We start from the raw sequence: 22,813 nt of genomic DNA on the forward strand, positions 1-22,813 counted from the left end.
GCTCCCTCCCTGGTGATGGGCTCTCAATCAGTCAACCTGTTAGTGTTAACCCTCTCGGTGTGTTCTATAAATACTCCTCCTGCAGTACTACCTCCGTCCAGTGTGGTAGCTCCCTCCCTGGTGATGGGCTCTCAATCAGTCAACCTGTTAGTGTTAACCCTCTCGGTGTGTTCTATAAATACTCCTCCTGCAGTACTACCTCTGTCCAGTGTGGTAGCTCCCTCCCTGGTGATGGGCTCTCAATCAGTCAACCTGTTAGTGTTAACCCTCTCGGTGTGTTCTATAAATACTCCTCCTGCAGTACTACCTCCGTCCAGTGTGGTAGCTCCCTCCCTGGTGATGGGCTCTCAATCAGTCAACCTGTTAGTGTTAACCCTCTCGGTGTGTTCTATAAATACTCCTCCTGCAGTACTACCTCCGTCCAGTGTGGTAGCTCCCTCCCTGGTGATGGGCTCTCAATCAGTCAACCTGTTAGTGTTAACCCTCTCGGTGTGTTCTATAAATACTCCTCCTGCAGTACTACCTCCGTCCAGTGTGGTAGCTCCCTCCCTGGTGATAGGCTCTCCGTCCCCGGCCGAGGTGCGCCCCCTCAGGTAGAAGCGGTAGCGGCTGTGAGGGTCCAACTGCTTCAGGGTCAGGTGAGTGACCTTGTGATCGTCTATCGTCTCCACCTGCATCGGGCTGTCACTCTTTACGACTACAGACAGGACAGGAAGGTTAGGGTGTGTGTGTGTGTGTGCGTGTGTGTGTGTGTGTCTGTCTATCAGTGTGGTCGTCTATGGTCTCCACCTGCATCGGGCTGTCGTCACTCTTCACGACTATAGGGGCATAGAGAGGAAAGGTCGACTAGAACAGTCAATAACGTTTTTCTGTGACAGAATTTGAGGAATAGTCTATAACATTATGTAGGTTTGTCTCTGACATAGTTGAGGAAGGGTCTATAACATTATGTAGGTTTGTCTCTGACATAGTTGAGGAAGGGTCTATAACATTATGTACGTTTGTCTCTGACATAGTTGAGGAAGGGTCTATAACATTATGTAGGTTTGTCTCTGACATAGTTGAGGAAGGGTCTATAACGTTATGTAGGTTTGTCTCTGACATAGTTGAGGAATAGTCTATAACGTTATGTAGGTTTGTCTCTGACATAGTTGAGGAATAGTCTATAACGTTATGTAGGTTTGTCTCTGACATAGTTGAGGAATAGTCTATAACGTTATGTAGGTTTGTCTCTGACATAGTTGAGGAATAGTCTATAACATTATGTAGGTTTGTCTCTGACACAGTTGAGGAAGGGTCTATAACATTATGTAGGTTTGTCTCTGACATAGTTGAGGAAGGGTCTATAACATTTTATAGGTTTGTCTCTGACATAGTTGAGGAATAGTCTATAACGTTATGTAGGTTTGTCTCTGACATAGTTGAGGAATAGTCTATAACGTTATGTAGGTTTGTCTCTGACATAGTTGAGGAAGGGTCTATAACATTATGTAGGTTTGTCTCTGACATAGTTGAGGAAGGGTCTATAACATTATGTAGGTTTGTCTCTGACATAGTTGAGGAATAGTCTATAACGTTATGTAGGTTTGTCTCTGACATAGTTGAGGAAGGGTCTATAACATTATGTAGGTTTGTCTCTGACATAGTTGAGGAAGGGTCTATAACATTATGTAGGTTTGTCTCTGACATAGTTGAGGAAGGGTCTATAACGTTATGTAGGTTTGTCTCTGACATAGTTGAGGAATAGTCTATAACATTATGTAGGTTTGTCTCTGACATAGTTGAGGAAGGGTCTATAACGTTATGTAGGTTTGTCTCTGACATAGTTGAGGAAGGGTCTATAACATTATGTAGGTTTGTCTCTGACATAGTTGAGGAAGGGTCTATAACATTATGTAGGTTTGTCTCTGACATAGTTGAGGAATAGTCTATAACGTTATGTAGGTTTGTCTCTGACATAGTTGAGGAATAGTCTATAACGTTATGTAGGTTTGTCTCTGACATAGTTGAGGAATAGTCTATAACGTTATGTAGGTTTGTCTCTGACATAGTTGAGGAATAGTCTATAACGTTATGTAGGTTTGTCTCTGACATAGTTGAGGAAGGGTCTATAACATTATGTAGGTTTGTCTCTGACATAGTTGAGGAATAGTCTATAACATTATGTAGGTTTGTCTCTGACATAGTTGAGGAATAGTCTATAACATTATGTAGGTTTGTCTCTGACATAGTTGAGGAAGGGTCTATAACATTATGTAGGTTTGTCTCTGACACAGTTGAGGAAGGGTCTATAACATTATGTAGGTTTGTCTCTGACATAGTTGAGGAATAGTCTATAACATTATGTAGGTTTGTCTCTGACATAGTTGAGGAAGGGTCTATAACATTATGTAGGTTTGTCTCTGACATAGTTGAGGAAGGGTCTATAACTTTTTATAGGTTTGTCTCTGACATAGTTGAGGAATAGTCTATAACATTATGTAGGTTTGTCTCTGACATAGTTGAGGAAGGGTCTATAACATTATGTAGGTTTGTCTCTGACATAGTTGAGGAAGGGTCTATAACATTATGTAGGTTTGTCTCTGACATAGTTGAGGAATAGTCTATAACATTATGTAGGTTTGTCTCTGACATAGTTGAGGAAGGGTCTATAACATTATGTAGGTTTGTCTCTGACATAGTTGAGGAAGGGTCTATAACGTTATGTAGGTTTGTCTCTGACATAGTTGAGGAATAGTCTATAACATTATGTAGGTTTGTCTCTGACATAGTTGAGGAAGGGTCTATAACATTATGTAGGTTTGTCTCTGACATAGTTGAGGAATAGTCTATAACATTATGTAGGTTTGTCTCTGACATAGTTGAGGAAGGGTCTATAACATTATGTAGGTTTGTCTCTGACACAGTTGAGGAAGGGTCTATAACATTATGTACGTTTGTCTCTGACATAGTTGAGGAATAGTCTATAACGTTATGTAGGTTTGTCTCTGACACAGTTGAGGAATAGTCTATAACGTTATGTAGGTTTGTCTCTGACATAGTTGAGGAATAGTCTATAACGTTATGTAGGTTTGTCTCTGACATAGTTGAGGAAGGGTCTATAACATTATGTAGGTTTGTCTCTGACATAGTTGAGGAAGGGTCTATAACGTTTTATAGGTTTGTCTCTGACATAGTTGAGGAAGGGTCTATAACATTATGTAGGTTTGTCTCTGACATAGTTGAGGAAGGGTCTATAACGTTTTATAGGTTTGTCTCTGACAGAATTTGAGGAAGGGTCTATAACGTTATGTAGGTTAGTCTTGATGGATTGATGGAATATGATTGATATATAATTCACTAGCCATCTCTAGAAGTGACTGGTAATACATCAACAACATGTCACAGAGAAACAACAGAGATAGATCAGTGATACCATATGATAATAAGTAGCACTGTTTGTTGTCTTTTACAAGACAGAGAAACAGACAAGATGTGTAGACTTGCTATGACAGTCAGTTGAACACACATATTTACATTTGAGTCATTTAAAGGAGTAATTAGGATTAAGTGCCTTGCTCAAGGGCACATCACTAGATTACTAGACTACCCTCGTCTGATTAAAGATAGCCAGTTAAGGGGGAGAGGTGTAGTAAGGTAACCACTCTGGTACTGCAGCAGGTATCCTTTGAGAACTCCATTTGGTTGGGCAGGAGGTGTCCAGTGTAGGGTCATCTCTGTGCCTGCATGGCTGTCCAGGCGTAAGGACATCGGGGGGCCAGGAGCTGACAGGAACACAGGCACGCTTGATTAGAGTATCCTTCCACTGCAGTGTACACTGTCGTCCCCCCCCCTGCTTTTCCCTTTCTCTCACCTCCCTCGTCAGTTTCAAAGGACAGGGTCTTGGAGGGGGGGCCCTCTCCCTTGCTGTTGAACACAGTGACAGTGAGGGTGTAGTGAGAGTAGGGTCTGAGTCCCCCCAGGACTCTCTTCTCCTCTTTGGGCCCTGTCTCCACCTCAACACTGGTGTCTGGCTCTCTAGCCCTACGGCCTTGGTGGTGGCCCCTCGAGCCAAACCTCAGCAGGTGGATCTGGTGAGGAGAGAGGGCAGAGGAGGAAGGTTATAAGCTGTAATAATGCTCTATGTAGCTCTATGTAGCTGTGAGGTCATGTTTATGATGTGTAATGTATTCAGCCCCGGTGGTGGCCCCTGGAGCCAAACCTCAGCAGGTGGATCTGGTGAGGAGAGAGGGCAGAGGAGGAAGGTTATAAGCTGTAATAATGCTCTATGTAGCTCTATGTAGCTGTGAGGTCATGTTTATGATGTGTAATGTATGCAGCCCCGGTGGTGGCCCCTGGAGCCAAACCTCAGCAGGTGGATCTGGTGAGGAGAGAGGGCAGAGGAGGAAGGTTATAAGCTGTAATAATGCTCTATGTAGCTCTATGTAGCTGTGAGGTCATGTTTATGATGTGTAATGCATGCAGCCCGGCAGGTGGATCTGGGAGGGAAGAAGTTATAAAGCTCTATGTGGCCATAATGTCATGGTTATGATGTTGATATGACACACAGAGGGGGGAAGGAGTAAAGGGGACAGGAAATTGGCAGTCATTGTATCTCTCTTGTAGTAGAAGCTATTTCAGTGCCAGAGCTGGAGTTGAACATGGACATGGTGCAAGTCACCTTATATCCCAGCAGGTGTCCTCTGACAGTCTTTTCGTTCACTGGTTCCCATGTCACCCTGATGGCTGAACTGTTGAGCAGCACCATAGCCACATTCTGAGGAGCCTTCAGGGGGACTGGAGGAAGGGGGGGGGGGGAGAGAGATGCAGAGAGGGGAGAGAATCATCATCAGCATCATAATCACTTGAGTGTTTATTATTGTATTGTTTACCGGTGAACGCAATAGACTAATTGGTCATCATTAGAGGGAGAATAAGAGGAGAGAATGAGAACAGCAGGAATGAGAGTGAGGGAGAGACAGAAACAGAGGGAGTGTTCAGGGGAGAGGGTTAGACACCTCTGTATATATACATAATATGACATTTGAAATGTCTTTATTCTTCATTACAGAAAGAGAGGAGAGAACGCAGTAGCCAGAGAGAGAGAGATCTTTACAGAAAGAGAGGAGAGAACAAAGTAGCGAGAGAGAGAGAGAGAGAGAGAGAGATCATTACAGAAAAAGAGGAGAGAACACAGTAGCGAGAGAGAGAAAGAGAGAGAGATCATTACAGAAGAGGAGAGAACGCAGTAGCGAGAGAGAGATCATTACAGAAAGAGAGGAGAGAACACAGTAGTGAGAGAGAGAGAGAGAGAGAGAGAGAGATCATTACAGAAAGAGAGGAGAGAACAAAGTAGCGAGAGAGAGAAAGAGAGAGAGATCATTACAGAAGAGGAGAGAACGCAGTAGCGAGAGAGAGATCATTACAGAAAGAGAGGAGAGAACACAGTAGCGAGAGAGAGAGAGAGAGAGAGAGATTATTACAAAAAGAGGAGAGAACGCAGTAGCCAGAGAGAGATCATTACAGAAAGAGAGGAGAGAACACAGTAGCGAGAGAGAGAGAGATCATTACAGAAAGAGAGGAGAGAACACAGTAGCGAGAGAGAGAGAGAGCGAGAGAGAGAGAGAGAGAGAGAGATCATTACAGAAAGAGAGGAGAGAACACAGTAGCCAGAGAGAGATCATTACAGAAAGAGAGGAGAGAACACAGTAGCCAGAGAGAGAGAGCGATAGATCATTACAGAAGAGGAGAGAACGCAGTAGCGAGAGAGAGAGATCATTACAGAAAGAGAGGAGAGAACAAAGTAGCGAGAGAGAGAAAGAGAGAGAGATCATTACAGAAGAGGAGAGAACGCAGTAGCGAGAGAGAGATCATTACAGAAAGAGAGGAGAGAACAAAGTAGCGAGAGAGAGAAAGAGAGAGAGATCATTACAGAAGAGGAGAGAACGCAGTAGCGAGAGAGAGATCATTACAGAAAGAGAGGAGAGAACACAGTAGCGAGAGAGAGAGAGAGAGAGAGAGAGAGAGAGAGATTATTACAAAAAGAGGAGAGAACGCAGTAGCCAGAGAGAGATCATTACAGAAAGAGAGGAGAGAACACAGTCGCGAGAGAGAGAGAGATCATTACAGAAAGAGAGGAGAGAACACAGTAGCCAGAGAGAGAGAGATCATTACAGAAAGAGAGGAGAGAACACAGTAGCCAGAGAGAGAGAGATCATTACAGAAAGAGAGGAGAGAACACAGTAGCCAGAGAGAGAGAGATCATTACAGAAAGAGAGGAGAGAACACAGTAGCCAGAGAGAGAGAGAGAGAGAGAGAGAGATCATTACAGAAAGAGAGGAGAGAACAAAGTAGCGAGAGAGAGAGAAAGAGAGAGATCATTACAGAAAGAGAGGAGAGAACAAAGTAGCGAGAGAGAGAGAGAGAGAGAGAGAGAGAGATCATTACAGAAAGAGAGGAGAGAACACAGTAGCCAGAGAGAGAGAGATCATTACAGAAAGAGAGGAGAGAACACAGTAGCCAGAGAGAGAGAGATCATTACAGAAAGAGAGGAGAGAACACAGTAGCCAGAGAGAGAGAGAGAGAGAGAGAGATCATTACAGAAAGAGAGGAGAGAACAAAGTAGCGAGAGAGAGAGAAAGAGAGAGATCATTACAGAAAGAGAGGAGAGAACACAGTAGCGAGAGAGAGAGATCATTACAGAAAGAGAGGAGAGAACACAGTAGCCAGAGAGAGAGAGAGATAATTACAGAAAGAGAGGAGAGAACACAGTAGCGAGAGAGAGAGAGAGAGAGAGAGAGAGAGAGAGAGAGAGAGAGAGATCATTACATAAAGAGAGGAGAGAACACAGTAGCCAGAGAGAGAGAGAGATAATTACAGAAAGAGAGGAGAGAACACAGTAGCGAGAGAGAGAGAGACAATTACAGAAAGAGGGAATTCTAAAACAAAATCTTACAGTCCTCTCCAGAGTAACCAGTCACAGGGTCTAGCTCAGGTCCCTCTCCTTTCTGATTGGCAGCCTGAACTTTGATTTGAAATGCGGAGAAGTTGCCCACTTCAGTGACGATGTACGGTGGCTCAGTGGAGACATTAGAGTACCAGGTTGTGTCACCTGCCACCCTTTTCCAGAACACCTTGTAGTGGAACTCTGGGCCGTTAAACACACGCCTGTCCATCTCCTGTGACAGTGACATACAGGGATATGAGCCAATCAGCCCTTCCTACAATAATAACAAAAACATTTTGAAAATGTTCTAGTGTGTGGTGGTAGGGGACAATAATAGTAAGGGTAATAACAATAATAATAATAAATTATATAATAATAATATACAATAATAATGACAATAATAATAGTAATAATGATAATGATAATAGTAATAATAATAATAAATAATAATAATAATGATAATATAATGATAACAATAGTAATGATAACAATAATGATAATAATAGTAATAATAATAATAAATAATGATAATACAATGATAACAATAGTAATGATAACAATAATGATAATAATAGTAATAATAATAATAAATAATGATAATACAATGATAACAATAGTAATGATAATAGTAATAATAATAATGATATAATATTGATATTAATAATAGTAATAATAATAATAATAAATAATGATAATAATGATAACAATAATGATGAAAGTAATAGTAATGATAGTGATAGTAATAATATGAATGATAATAATGATAATAATAATAGTAATACATTAATAATAATAATGGGTTACATATCTTTATTTGATTTAACAAGCCTCACCTCCCATGTGATGACCAGGGTGTCTGGGTCTGTAGACTCACTCCTCACATTCTCTGGGTTATTGTCTGGAGCTGTTGGAATAATTCAAGCTTGATTAAACATTAAAGCTTGGAAGCTTTATTAAACATTAAAGATGTGTTCCATGTATTGGATCATTTAGAACATTTAGCCTGGTTCATCTCTACTTGACATTTAACTTTGATATATTATAATATCTAACCTTGAGGTGGGGTGCTGTGAAGGTCAGAGGGCATGCTGGGGTCACTCTTCCCGATGTTGTTGATGGAGATGACCCGGAAGCGGTAGGACACGTATGGTTGCAGAGAAATGGTCACGCTCTCATGAGTTCCACTGACTCTCTTCAGCTCCTCCCAACCCCGCTCCTTAGAGTCACCATCTTCAAACTCCACCACAAACACTGGAGAGAGAGAGAGAGAGAGAGAGAGAGAGAGAGAGAGAGAGAGAGAGAGAGAGAGAAAAGAAAGAGAGAGGAGAGAGAAAAGAGAAAAGAGAGAAAGAGAAAAGAGAGAGCGAGAAAAAAGAGAGAGCGAGAGAAAAGAGAGAGCAAGAGAAAGAGAGCGAGAGAAAAAAGAGAGAGCGAGAGAAAAGACAAAAGAGAGAGAGAAGAGAGAAAAGAGAGCGTGAGAGAAAAGAGAAGCGAGAGAGAAGAGAGAGAGGAGAAAGAGAAAAGAGAGAGAGAGAGAAAAGAAAGAGAGAGAGAAAAGAAAGAGAAAAGAGAGAGAGAGAGAAATGAAAGAGAAAAGAGAGAGAGAGAGAAATGAAAGAGAAAAGAGAGAGAGAGAGAAAATGAAAGAGAAAAGAGAGAGAAAAAGAGGAGAGAAGAGAGAGAGAAAAGAGAGGAGAGAAAAGAGAGAGAAGAGAGAGAGAGAATCAGTGACAATGCAGGGGTCCAATGGTCCAATGACTTAACCACTAAGCAGAAGAGATGAAGTAATATATGACAATGCAGAAATCACTCAGTCCATGTAATGAGAAAACAGACTTCCGTGCTCTCAGGAGAGATATGATGATATAATGATTGTATGGTATGGGGTTGGTAACTCAAAGTGATGTTGTTATCAAAGTCAGGCAGCAGTGTCTATTCTGTCTCAGGCCTGGACAGCTGTGGTCATCTCCACTGAAACTAATACTCTCCCAGGGGAGATACATGATAGGACAGCTTTGGGTTTGTGGTTTAAAGCATCACAGGGCTGTAGTATCAATCAGACCTGAGTTCTAATAATTCTGAGCATTTGATTGAGCTTGCCTGAGGTGACAGATAGGCAGATAGGCAGGGTTTGCAATTAGCACTGTTGGGGCTGTTTGATTGGTTCCATTGGGCCAGCTAGGCAAGCTCAAGCTCAGGGATCAGTGTCTGTTGAGAGCAGGGGAGAATGACTGCCCCATCTCATTTAAGCCACGGCGGTTCAAGGCCGACCGCAGTACTGCAGGCATTGTTAGCAGCACATTATAGTGAATTGAATAATGGCACACTTCGTGGTCAATCTTTGTGTAAATAAATATAAAATAAATTACAATCATGGTACCAGCTGTATGTCCTTGAACTAATTATTTTAAAATCGCACAGAGAAGAAGTTATAAGGATAATTGTGTTTCTAATGAAAGCCTGCGAGGGTCGGCCTTCAACTTGAATTACTCAATAAGAGAGTGCAGCATTGAGCTAGCCTGCAACGTCTCTTCCTGGAGTAGCTCAAACTGTGCATGGTATGTCTCCATGACTTGGTTGTGAGCCTACTGCAGGGTGGTTGTGGTCATGTTGTGGTCATTCTAGTGTCAGTGTGTTGGTTGTTAGACTACTTATGACAGGGCTGTTGTGGTCATCTCCTGCGGTCCAACTCAGGGTGACATTGCGGTCCTTAGGGTCAGAGACCTGGAGCTGGGTGGGGGGGTCTGGACGGTCTGGAAGAGGGAGAAACACAGAGAGGTATATTAAAGACATCGTTAACAGAACATATTCAGGGTTTCCCAAAGTCAGTCCAGGGGCTCCCACTCGGTGCACCTTTTGGTTTCTGCCTTGCACAGCCTAATCAGCTCTGCTAGGGCGAGTAAAACGGTCAGAGTGAGGTGTTCTCTCATTTGTATCTGCAAGTAGCTAGCAAGCCAGCTAACTAACTTTAGATAGCTTGGGTGCTTGACTGCCATTGTAAGGTCAGAACGCTCGGATGAACCCTACTCCTCGGCCCTCTGTACCCTCCAACGCTCTGAATTTACGAACGCCTGGAGTGCACTCTGTAACTCCAGAGGGAATTTATGAACACACTTAACTGTCGTTGCTGATTGGCTCAAACGCATTAAGGAAAGACAATTGACAAATTAACTTTTAACAAGGCACACCTGTTAATTTAAATGCATTCCAGGTGACTACCTCATGAAGCTGGTTGAGAGAATGCCAAGAGTGTGCAAAGCTGTCATCAAGGCAAAGGGTGGCTACTTTAAAAAAAATCACAAATATATTTTGATTTGTTTAACACTTTTTTTGGTTACTACATGATTCCATGTGTTATTTTAAAGTTCTGATGTCTTCTATTTTATTATTCACGTGGGTGTTACGCTACTGGCAATGGAGTGACTGACCATTCAGAGGAGCAGCTCCAATGGAGTGACTGACCATTCAGAGAAGCAGCTCCAATGGAGTGACTGACCATTCAGAGAAGCAGCTCCAATGGAGTGACTGACCATTCAGAGGAGCAGCTCCAATGGAGTGACAGACCATTCAGAGAAGCAGCTCCAATGGAGTGACTGACCATTCAGAGAAGCAGCTCCAATGGAGTGACTGACCATTCAGAGAAGCAGCTCCAATGGAGTGACTGACCATTCAGAGATGCAGCTCCGGTGGGCTGTTGAAGAGGGCCTGTTGTTTGTTTTGGTTTCTCCTTGGCTGTCCCATTGATTCCCTCTCCACTAAACCTGCACTGCCTTTCCAAAACTAATAATTTCTAAATTTTTCTAAGCAAACAATATACACAAAAGTATGTGGACACCCTTTCAAATGACAGGTGTGTAAAGTCGAACACACAGCCATGCAATCTCCATAGAAACATTGGCAGTAGAAAGGCTTTACTGAAGAGATACCGTCATAGGATGCCACCTTTCCAACAAGTTCGTAAAATGTCTGCTCTGCTAGATCTGCCCAGGTCAACTGTAAGTGCTGTTATTGTGAAGTCTAGGACCAACAACGGCTTATCTGCGAAGTGGTTGGCCACACAAGCTCACAGAACGGGACTGGCGAGTGCTGAAGTGCGTAGCACGTGAAAATCATCTATCCTCTGTTGCAACTGCCTCTCGAAGCAACGGGAGCTTCATGAAATGGATTTTCATGGCTGAGCAGCCGCGCATAAGCCTAAAATCACCACGCGCTATGTCAAGTGTCAGCTGGAGTGGTGTGGAAGCTCGCCGCCATTGGAGTGGTGTGGAAGCTCGCCGCCATTGGAGTGGTGTGGAAGCTCACCGCCATTGGAGTGGTGTGGAAGCTCACCGCCATTGGAGTGGTGTGGAAGCTCACCGCCATTGGAGTGTTGTGGACGCTCACCGCCATTGGAGTGGTGTGGAAGCTCGCCGCCATTGGAGTGGTGTGGAAGCTCGCCTCCATTGGAGTGATGTGGACGCTTGCCACTATTGGAGTGATGAATCATGAATCATCATCTGGCAGTCCGATGGACGAATCTGGGTTTGGCGGAAGCCAGGAGAATGCTACCTGTCCTAATGCATAGTGCCAACTGTAAAGTTTGGTGGAGGATGAATAATGGTCTGGCACTTTTTCATGGTTTGGGCCACGCCCCTTAGTTCCAGTGAAGGGAAATCTTTTTTTTAATAATATGTTTATTATTTTACAATAAAAAATCTAATAAAAAAGACAGCAATACTAACAATGACATTCATTGTACTGTTGAATGGGATGGCCAATTTAGAGGACAAAACTAAACTTAACTCACACATACACAAAATAAAACTAAATCCTATTAGGTGGTACATGTATAGGAAGACAGCATTTAGTCATTACAAGCAGTGTAGTTCAGCCAAAAATAGATATTGAGTGGAGTACAGCACAGAGTAGCAGCAGATCGTCAACCCAGTTATGAAGCGGGACTAGACCATTTATCCAGTATCGGCTGCCATATTTTGTAAAACATTGGACTTCTATTGGAGGTATTGTATCGAACCCTAAATCCCGTAACCACATTTCAAAGGTAGGTACAGTCTCCAGTTTCCAAAATTGCAATATCAGCCAGAGTACAAAGAGAGACAGCTTTCCCTTCGTGATTATTCCCATCAACTGTACCAAACAGAGCGGTCAATGGGTCTGGGGCTAGAACTCTATCAAAGGCTCTAGATAAATAATCAAAAATGAGAGCCCAGTATACATGTAACAGAATAAGTGGGTCAACGTCCCCTCATCCTGCTTGCACCTCTCACACAGTGGTGAGGTGTCCGGGAATATTTTATGCAGTTTTACTTTTGAGTAATGTAACCTGTGTATCACCTTAAACTGTACAAGGTTGTGTCTGGCATTCACTGAACTGTGGTTTATATTCCTGAGAGCTTCTACCCAGTCCTCAACTGAGATTTCTGAGCCAAGTTCTTGTTCCCAAGCCCTTTTAATGGTGTCTGTGGATGCCTCTATGTGGGCTTGTAGGGTGAAGGGAAATCTTAACGCCACAGCATACAATGACATTCTAGACAGTTTTGTGCTTCCAACTTTGTGGGAACAGTTTGGGGAAAGGCCCTTTCCTGTTTCAGCATGACAATGCCGCCGTGCACAAAGCGAGGTCCATACAGAAATGGTTTGTCGAGATCAGTGTGGAAGAACCTCAAGAACCTCAACCCCATCGAACACCTTTGGGATGAATTGGAATGCCGACTGCGTGCCAGGCCTAATCCCCCAACATCAGTGCCCGACCTCACTAATGCTCTTGTGGCTGAATGGAAGCAGGGAAATCTTAATGCTACAGCATACAACATTCTAGACGAATCTGTGCTAAAGAGCGTAACGTGTCAAAATTGTCTGTCCTTGTTTGCAACACCCACTACTGAGTTCCAAACAGCCTCTTGAAGGAACATCAGCACAATAACTGTTTGTCGGGAGCTACCTGAAATGGGTTTTCATAGCCGTGCAGCCACACACAAGCCTAAGATCCCCATGCGCAAGTGTCGGCTGAAGTGGTGTAAAGCTCACCGCCATTGGACTCTGGAGCAGTGGAAACGCGTTCTCTGGCAGTCCAACGGACTAAACTGGGTATGGCTGATGCCAGGATGCATAGTAAAGTTTTGTGGAGGAGGAATAATGATCTGGGGCTGTTTTTCATGGTTCAGGCAAGGCCCCTTAGTTCCAGTGAAGGGAAATCTTAACGCTGCGGCAACAGTTTGGGGAATGCCCTTTCCTGTGCATGACAATGACCCGTGCACGACAATGACCCGTGCACGACAATGACCCGTGCACAAAGCGAGGTCCACACAGAAATGGTTTGTTGAGATCAGTGTGGAAGAACTTGACTGGCCTGCACAGTGCCCTGACCTCAACCCCATCGAACACCTTTGGGATGAATTGGAACGCCCACTGCGAGCCATGCCTAATCGCCCAACATCAGCAGCCGACCTCAGTAATGCTCTTGTGGCTGAATGGAAGCAAGTCCCTGCAGCAATGTTCCAACATCTAGTGGAAAGCCTTTACAGAAGAGTGGAGGCTGTTCTACCAGCAAAGGGGGGACCAATTCCAATTTCTGTATTAATGCCCATGATTTTGGACTGAGCTGTTCAACGACCAGGTGTCCACATACTTTTGGTCATGTAGTGTAGATCGGTACTTGCATTATTTATTTTATACAGTATTTTTTGCTCATCTTTATCAAGGGGGCCAATCATTTCAGTATGAAGGTATGCATTAACTAAAATGACAAGAGGAACGGATGATGCACGACCCGAAATTGCACGTTGTGCTTTCTACTATTACAACTTTCAGGAGTAAGTTTAACGCCGGACTGAGTCCCCACTGCTGTAGAGTACACTACACTGCACACAGCATTAACCTAATACTACATAATACAACACAGCATTAACCTATTACTACATAATACAACACAGCATTAACCTATTACTACATAATACAACACAGCATTAACACAACACAGCATTAACCTATTACTACATAATACAACACAGCATTAACCTATTACTACACTGCACACAGCATTAACCTATTACTACACTGCACACAGCATTAACCTATTACTACATAATACAACACAGCATTAACCTATTACTACATAATACAACACAGCATTAACCTATTACTACACTGCACACAGCATTAACCTATTACTACACTGCACACAGCATTAACCTAATACTACATAATACAACACAGCATTAACCTATTACTACATAATACAACACAGCATTAACCTATTACTACATAATACAACACAGCATTAACCTATTACTACACTGCACACAGCATTAACCTATTACTACACTGCACACAGCATTAACCTATTACTACATAATACAACACAGCATTAACCTATTACTACATAATACAACACAGCATTAACCTATTACTACATAAAACAACACAGCATTAACCTATTACTACACTGCACACAGCATTAACCTATTACTACATAATACAACACAGCATTAACCTATTACTACATAACACAACACAGCATTAACCTATTACTACACTGCACACAGCATTAACCTATTACTACATAATACAACACAGCATTAACCTATTACTACACTGCACACAGCATTAACCTATTACTACACTGCACACAGCATTAACCTATTACTACACTGCACACAGCATTAACCTATTACTACACTGCACACAGCATTAACCTATTACTACATAATACAACACAGCATTAACCTATTACTACATAATACAACACAGCATTAACCTATTACTACATAATACAACACAGCATTAACCTATTACTACACTGCACACAGCATTAACCTATTACTACATAATACAACACAGCATTAACCTATTACTACATAATACAACACAGCATTAACCTATTACTACACTGCACACAGCATTAACCTATTACTACATAATACAACACAACATTAACCTATTACTACACTGCACACAGCATTAACCTATTACTACACTGCACACAGCATTAACCTATTACTACATAATACAACACAGCATTAACCTATTACTACACTGCACACAGCATTAACCTATTACTACATAATACAACACAGCATTAACCTATTACTACACTGCACACAGCATTAACCTATTACTACACTGCACACAGCATTAACCTATTACTACACTGCACACAGCATTAACCTATTACTACATAATACAACACAGCATTAACCTATTACTACACTGCACACAGCATTAACCTATTACTACACTGCACACAGCATTAACCTATTACTACACTGCACACAGCATTAACCTATTACTACACTGCACACAGCATTAACCTATTACTACATAATACAACACAGCATTAACCTATTACTACACTGCACACAGCATTAACCTATTACTACACTGCACACAACATGAACCTATTACTACACTGCACACAGCATTAACCTATTACTACACTGCACACAGCATTAACCTATTACTACACTGCACACAGCATTAACCTATTACTACATAATACAACACAGCATTAACCTATTACTACACTGCACACAGCATTAACCTATTACTACACTGCACACAGCATTAACCTATTACTACATAATACAACACAGCATTAACCTATTACTACACTGCACACAGCATTAACCTATTACTACACTGCACACAGCATTAACCTATTACTACATAATACAACACAGCATTAACCTAATACTACATAATACAACACAGCATTAACCTATTACTACATAATACAACACAGCATTAACCTATTACTACACTGCACACAGCATTAACCTATTACTACATAATACAACACAGCATTAACCTATTACTACATAATACAACACAGCATTAACCTATTACTACACTGCACACAGCATTAACCTATTACTACACTGCACACAGCATTAACCTATTACTACATAATACAACACAGCATTAACCTATTACTACATAATACAACACAGCATTAACCTAATACTACATAATACAACACAGCATTAACCTATTACTACACTGCACACAGCATTAACCTATTACTACACTGCACACAGCATTAACCTATTACTACATAATACAACACAGCATTAACCTATTACTACATAATACAACACAGCATTAACCTATTACTACATAATACAACACAGCATTAACCTATTACTACACTGCACACAGCATTAACCTATTACTACACTGCACACAGCATTAACCTATTACTACATAATACAACACAGCATTAACCTATTACTACACTGCACACAGCATTAACCTATTACTACATAATACAACACAGCATTAACCTATTACTACACTGCACACAGCATTAACCTATTACTACACTGCACACAGCATTAACCTATTACTACACTGCACACAGCATTAACCTATTACTACACTGCACACAGCATTAACCTATTACTACATAATACAACACAGCATTAACCTATTACTACACTGCACACAGCATTAACCTATTACTACACTGCACACAACATGAACCTATTACTACACTGCACACAGCATTAACCTATTACTACACTGCACACAGCATTAACCTATTACTACATAATACAACACAGCATTAACCTATTACTACACTGCACACAGCATTAACCTATTACTACACTGCACACAGCATTAACCTATTACTACATAATACAACACAGCATTAACACAACACAGCATTAACACAACACAGCATTAACCTATTACTACATAATACAACACAGCATTAACCTATTACTACACTGCACACAGCATTAACCTATTACTACACTGCACACAGCATTAACCTATTACTACATAATACAACACAGCATTAACCTATTACTACATAATACAACACGGCATTAACCTATTACTACATAAAACAACACAGCATTAACCTATTACTACACTGCACACAGCATTAACCTATTACTACACTGCACACAGCATTAACCTATTACTACATAATACAACACAGCATTAACCTATTACTACATAATACAACACAGCATTAACCTATTACTACACTGCACACAGCATTAACCTATTACTACATAATACAACACAGCATTAACCTATTACTACATAATACAACACAGCATTAACCTATTACTACATAATACAACACGGCATTAACACAACACAGCATTAACCTATTACTACATAATACAACACAGCATTAACCTATTACTACACTGCGCACAGCATTAACCTATTACTACATAATACAACACAGCATTAACCTATTACTACATAATACAACACAGCATTAACCTATTACTACATAATACATCACAGCATTAACCTATTACTACATAATACAACACAGCATTAACACAACACAGCATTAACCTATTACTACATAATACAACACAGCATTAACACAACACAGCATTAACCTATTACTACATAATACAACACAGCATTAACCTATTACTACATAATACAACACAGCATTAACCTATTACTACACTGCACACAGCATTAACCTATTACTACATAATACAACACAGCATTAACCTATTACTACACTGCACACAGCATTAACCTATTACTACACTGCACACAGCATTAACCTATTACTACATAATACAACACAGCATTAACCTATTACTACACTGCACACAGCATTAACCTATTACTACATAATACAACACAGCATTAACCTATTACTACATAATACAACACAGCATTAACCTATTACTACATAATACAACACGGCATTAACACAACACAGCATTAACCTATTACTACATAATACAACACAGCATTAACCTATTACAACACTGCGCACAGCATTAACCTATTACTACATAATACAACACAGCATTAACCTATTACTACATAATACAACACAGCATTAACCTATTACTACATAATACATCACAGCATTAACCTATTACTATATAATACAACACAGCATTAACACAACACAGCATTAACCTATTACTACATAATACAACACAGCATTAACACAACACAGCATTAACCTATTACTACATAATACAACACAGCATTAACCTATTACTACATAATACAACACAGCATTAACCTATTACTACACTGCACACAGCATTAACCTATTACTACATAATACAACACAGCATTAACCTATTACTACACTGCACACAGCATTAACCTATTACTACACTGCACACAGCATTAACCTATTACTACATAATACAACACAGCATTAACCTATTACTACACTGCACACAGCATTAACCTATTACTACACTGCACACAGCATTAACCTATTACTACATAATACAACACAGCATTAACACAACACAGCATTAACACAACACAGCATTAACCTATTACTACATAATACAACACAGCATTAACCTATTACTACATAATACAACACAGCATTAACACAACACAGCATTAACCTATTACTACACTGCACACAGCATTAACCTATTACTACACTGCACACAGCATTAACCTATTACTACACTGCACACAGCATTAACCTATTACTACATAATACAACACAGCATTAACACAACACAGCATTAACACAACACAGCATTAACCTATTACTACACTGCACACAGCATTAACCTATTACTACATAATACAACACAGCATTAACACAACACAGCATTAACCTATTACTACATAATACAACACAGCATTAACACAACACAGCATTAACACAACACAGCATTAACCTATTACTACATAATACAACACAGCATTAACACAACACAGCATTAACCTATTACTACATAATACAACACAGCATTAACACAACACAGCATTAACACAACACAGCATTAACCTATTACTACATAATACAACACAGCATTAACACAACACAGCATTAACACAACACAGCATTAACCTATTACTACATAATACAACACAGCATTAACCTATTACTACACTGCACACAGCATTAACCTATTACTACATAATACAACACAGCATTAACACAACACAGCATTAACCTATTACTACACTGCACACAGCATTAACCTATTACTACACTGCACACAGCATTAACCTATTACTACATAATACAACACAGCATTAACCTATTACTACATAATACAACACAGCATTAACCTATTACTACACTGCACACAGCATTAACCTATTACTACACTGCACACAGCATTAACCTATTACTACACTGCACACAGCATTAACCTATTACTACACTGCACACAGCATTAACCTATTACTACATAATACAACACAGCATTAACCTATTACTACATAATACAACACAGCATTAACCTATTACTACATAATACAACACAGCATTAACCTATTACTACATAATACAACACAGCATTAACCTATTACTACATAATACAACACAGCATTAACCTATTACTACACTGCACACAGCATTAACCTATTACTACACTGCACACAGCATTAACCTATTACTACATAATACAACACAGCATTAACCTATTACTACATAATACAACACAGCATTAACCTAATACTACATAATACAACACAGCATTAACCTATTACTACACTGCGCACAGCATTAACCTATTACTACACTGCACACAGCATTAACCTATTACTACATAATACAACACAGCATTAACCTATTACTACATAATACAACACAGCATTAACCTATTACTACACTGCACACAGCATTAACCTATTACTACACTGCACACAGCATTAACCTATTACTACATAATACAACACAGCATTAACCTATTACTACATAATACAACACAGCATTAACCTATTACTACACTGCACACAGCATTAACCTATTACTACACTGCACACAGCATTAACCTATTACTACATAATACAACACAGCATTAACCTATTACTACATAATACAACACAGCATTAACCTATTACTACACTGCACACAGCATTAACCTATTACTACATAATACAACACAGCATTAACCTATTACTACATAATACAACACAGCATTAACACAACACAGCATTAACACAACACAGCATTAACCTATTACTACATAATACAACACAGCATTAACACAACACAGCATTAACCTATTACTACATAATACAACACAGCATTAACACAACACAGCATTAACACAACACAGCATTAACCTATTACTACATAATACAACACAGCATTAACACAACACAGCATTAACCTATTACTACATAATACAACACAGCATTAACACAACACAGCATTAACCTATTACTACATAATACAACACAGCATTAACACAACACAGCATTAACACAACACAGCATTAACCTATTACTACATAATACAACACAGCATTAACACAACACAGCATTAACCTATTACTACATAATACAACACAGCATTAACACAACACAGCATTAACCTATTACTACATAATACAACACAGCATTAACACAACACAGCATTAACCTATTACTACATAATACAACACAGCATTAACACAACACAGCATTAACACAACACAGCATTAACCTATTACTACATAATACAACACAGCATTAACACAACACAGCATTAACACAACACAGCATTAACCTATTACTACATAATACAACACAGCATTAACCTATTACTACACTGCACACAGCATTAACCTATTACTACATAATACAACACAGCATTAACACAACACAGCATTAACCTATTACTACACTGCACACAGCATTAACCTATTACTACACTGCACACAGCATTAACCTATTACTACATAATACAACACAGCATTAACCTATTACTACATAATACAACACAGCATTAACCTATTACTACACTGCACACAGCATTAACCTATTACTACACTGCACACAGCATTAACCTATTACTACACTGCACACAGCATTAACCTATTACTACATAATACAACACAGCATTAACCTATTACTACATAATACAACACAGCATTAACCTATTACTACATAATACAACACAGCATTAACCTATTACTACATAATACAACACAGCATTAACCTATTACTACACTGCACACAGCATTAACCTATTACTACACTGCACACAGCATTAACCTATTACTACATAATACAACACAGCATTAACCTATTACTACACTGCACACAGCATTAACCTATTACTACACTGCACACAGCATTAACCTATTACTACATAATACAACACAGCATTAACCTATTACTACATAATACAACACAGCATTAACCTATTACTACACTGCACACAGCATTAACCTATTACTACACTGCACACAGCATTAACCTATTACTACATAATACAACACAGCATTAACCTATTACTACACTGCACACAGCATTAACCTATTACTACACTGCACACAGCATTAACCTATTACTACATAATACAACACAGCATTAACCTATTACTACATAATACAACACAGCATTAACACAACACAGCATTAACCTATTACTACACTGCACACAGCATTAACCTATTACTACACTGCACACAACATTAACCTATTACTACACTGCACACAGCATTAACCTATTACTACACTGCACACAGCATTAACCTATTACTACATAATACAACACAGCATTAACCTATTACTACATAATACAACACATCATTAACCTATTACTACATAATACAACACAGCATTAACCTATTACTACATAATACAACACAGCATTGTATTGGTCTGTGTGTAGCTGGTGTAGAGAGTCAGGCGCAGGACAGCAGATATGAGTAATCAACGTGTTTACTCAAGTAAATCACAAAATACAACACAAATGACCGAGCCCACAATAACGGACCGTATACAAAACAAACATGGGGGAACACAGGGTTAGAAGCAGCATTATACCACATATGTTGAAATGGGACATGAAATGGGGCAAGTAGCCTAGGGGTTAGAGCATTGGGCCAGTAACCATAAAGGTTGGTGGATCGAATCCCTGAGCTGACAAGGTAAAAATCTGTTCCCTGGTAGGCCGACATTGTAAGTAAGAATTTGTTCTTAACTGACTTGCCTAGTTAAAGAAAGGTTACATTTAAAAAATAATTTAAAAAATGTCTTCTTCATAGAATAGAAGAGAATACAATAAAAAATAATACAATAGATATTTCCATACCGACTATAATGATGGACCCGCTGGCCTCAACCCTGTCCAGGTTGGTGATGACCTCACAGGTGTAAACACCCTCGTCTTCTGTCTGCACATTGGCCACAATCAGGTCTGGGCCCTCAAATGTGTACCTGGAAATAATGTATTCTTGGTCACGATCGTGATTGAGATCATCGTCATTACACACACACACAGCCTTCTCGGACACAGACACACAGTAAATATGTCCTTACTTGTCCTCGGCGTATGACTGAAAGAGTTCCTGTCCGCTCCTCTTCCACTGAATGTGCGGAGGGGTCAGTTTGGGGTCCACCTGTGCCAGGCAGGTAAAGATGGCCGTCTTACCAGGCTGAACAAGCAGAGACCCAGGAGGAGACAGGATCACTGTCCTGTCTGAGAGAGAGAGATGGGGAGAGATAGATATGAGGAGAGAGAGTGGGAGAGAGATGAGGAGAGAGAGAGATGAGGAGTGAGAGTGGGAGAGAGATGGGGAGAGAGAGAGATGAGGAGAGAGAGTGGGAGAAAGATGGGGAGAGAGAGAGATGAGGAGAGAGAGCGTAAAGAGGGAGGGGAGGGTTACAGAGACAGGTGCAGGCAGGGTTTGAGGAGTGTGTGTGTTTCATGGCCTACTCACTCAGCACATCCAGGTCAGCGTTGATTGACAGGTTGGTGTTGCTAACGGAGCAGGTGTACAGGCCCTCATCGCCGTGGGAGACGTTGGTGATCTGGAGGTTTCCATTGGTCAGCAGGTTAACCCTGGGCTCAGCCAGTAGAGAAGCGCTGCTGTTCCTCTCCCTGGATAGGAAATACAGAAAACACAGCCAGAGAGGGTGGGAAACCCAGACCCTTGTTAAGCATCCTAAAGGCAGCATTTTGGCTGACTGGTCGTCA

At 40.4% G+C, this 22,813-nt stretch overlaps 1 protein-coding gene across 1 annotated transcript in view; it reads right to left on the reverse strand.

Annotated features, from left to right (window-relative positions):
* Window positions 1-22,813, reverse strand: part of LOC139416851 (neural cell adhesion molecule L1-like) — a 135,315-nt gene that overhangs the window by 13,084 nt on the left and 99,418 nt on the right. Inside the window, exons 12-22 of the mRNA XM_071165987.1 lie at window positions 22,557-22,717; window positions 22,156-22,315; window positions 21,929-22,053; window positions 9,577-9,678; window positions 7,979-8,176; window positions 7,759-7,829; window positions 6,935-7,157; window positions 4,661-4,776; window positions 3,854-4,070; window positions 3,645-3,764; window positions 524-697 (exon numbers count right to left, since the gene is read on the reverse strand). Coding sequence (XP_071022088.1) covers window positions 524-697; window positions 3,645-3,764; window positions 3,854-4,070; window positions 4,661-4,776; window positions 6,935-7,157; window positions 7,759-7,829; window positions 7,979-8,176; window positions 9,577-9,678; window positions 21,929-22,053; window positions 22,156-22,315; window positions 22,557-22,717 — 1,667 coding nt within the window. The remainder of the gene's footprint in view (window positions 1-523; window positions 698-3,644; window positions 3,765-3,853; window positions 4,071-4,660; window positions 4,777-6,934; window positions 7,158-7,758; window positions 7,830-7,978; window positions 8,177-9,576; window positions 9,679-21,928; window positions 22,054-22,155; window positions 22,316-22,556; window positions 22,718-22,813) is intronic.

Source organism: Oncorhynchus clarkii, chromosome 9 (genome assembly GCF_045791955.1).
Source record: "Oncorhynchus clarkii lewisi isolate Uvic-CL-2024 chromosome 9, UVic_Ocla_1.0, whole genome shotgun sequence".
NCBI lineage: Eukaryota > Metazoa > Chordata > Actinopteri > Salmoniformes > Salmonidae > Oncorhynchus > Oncorhynchus clarkii.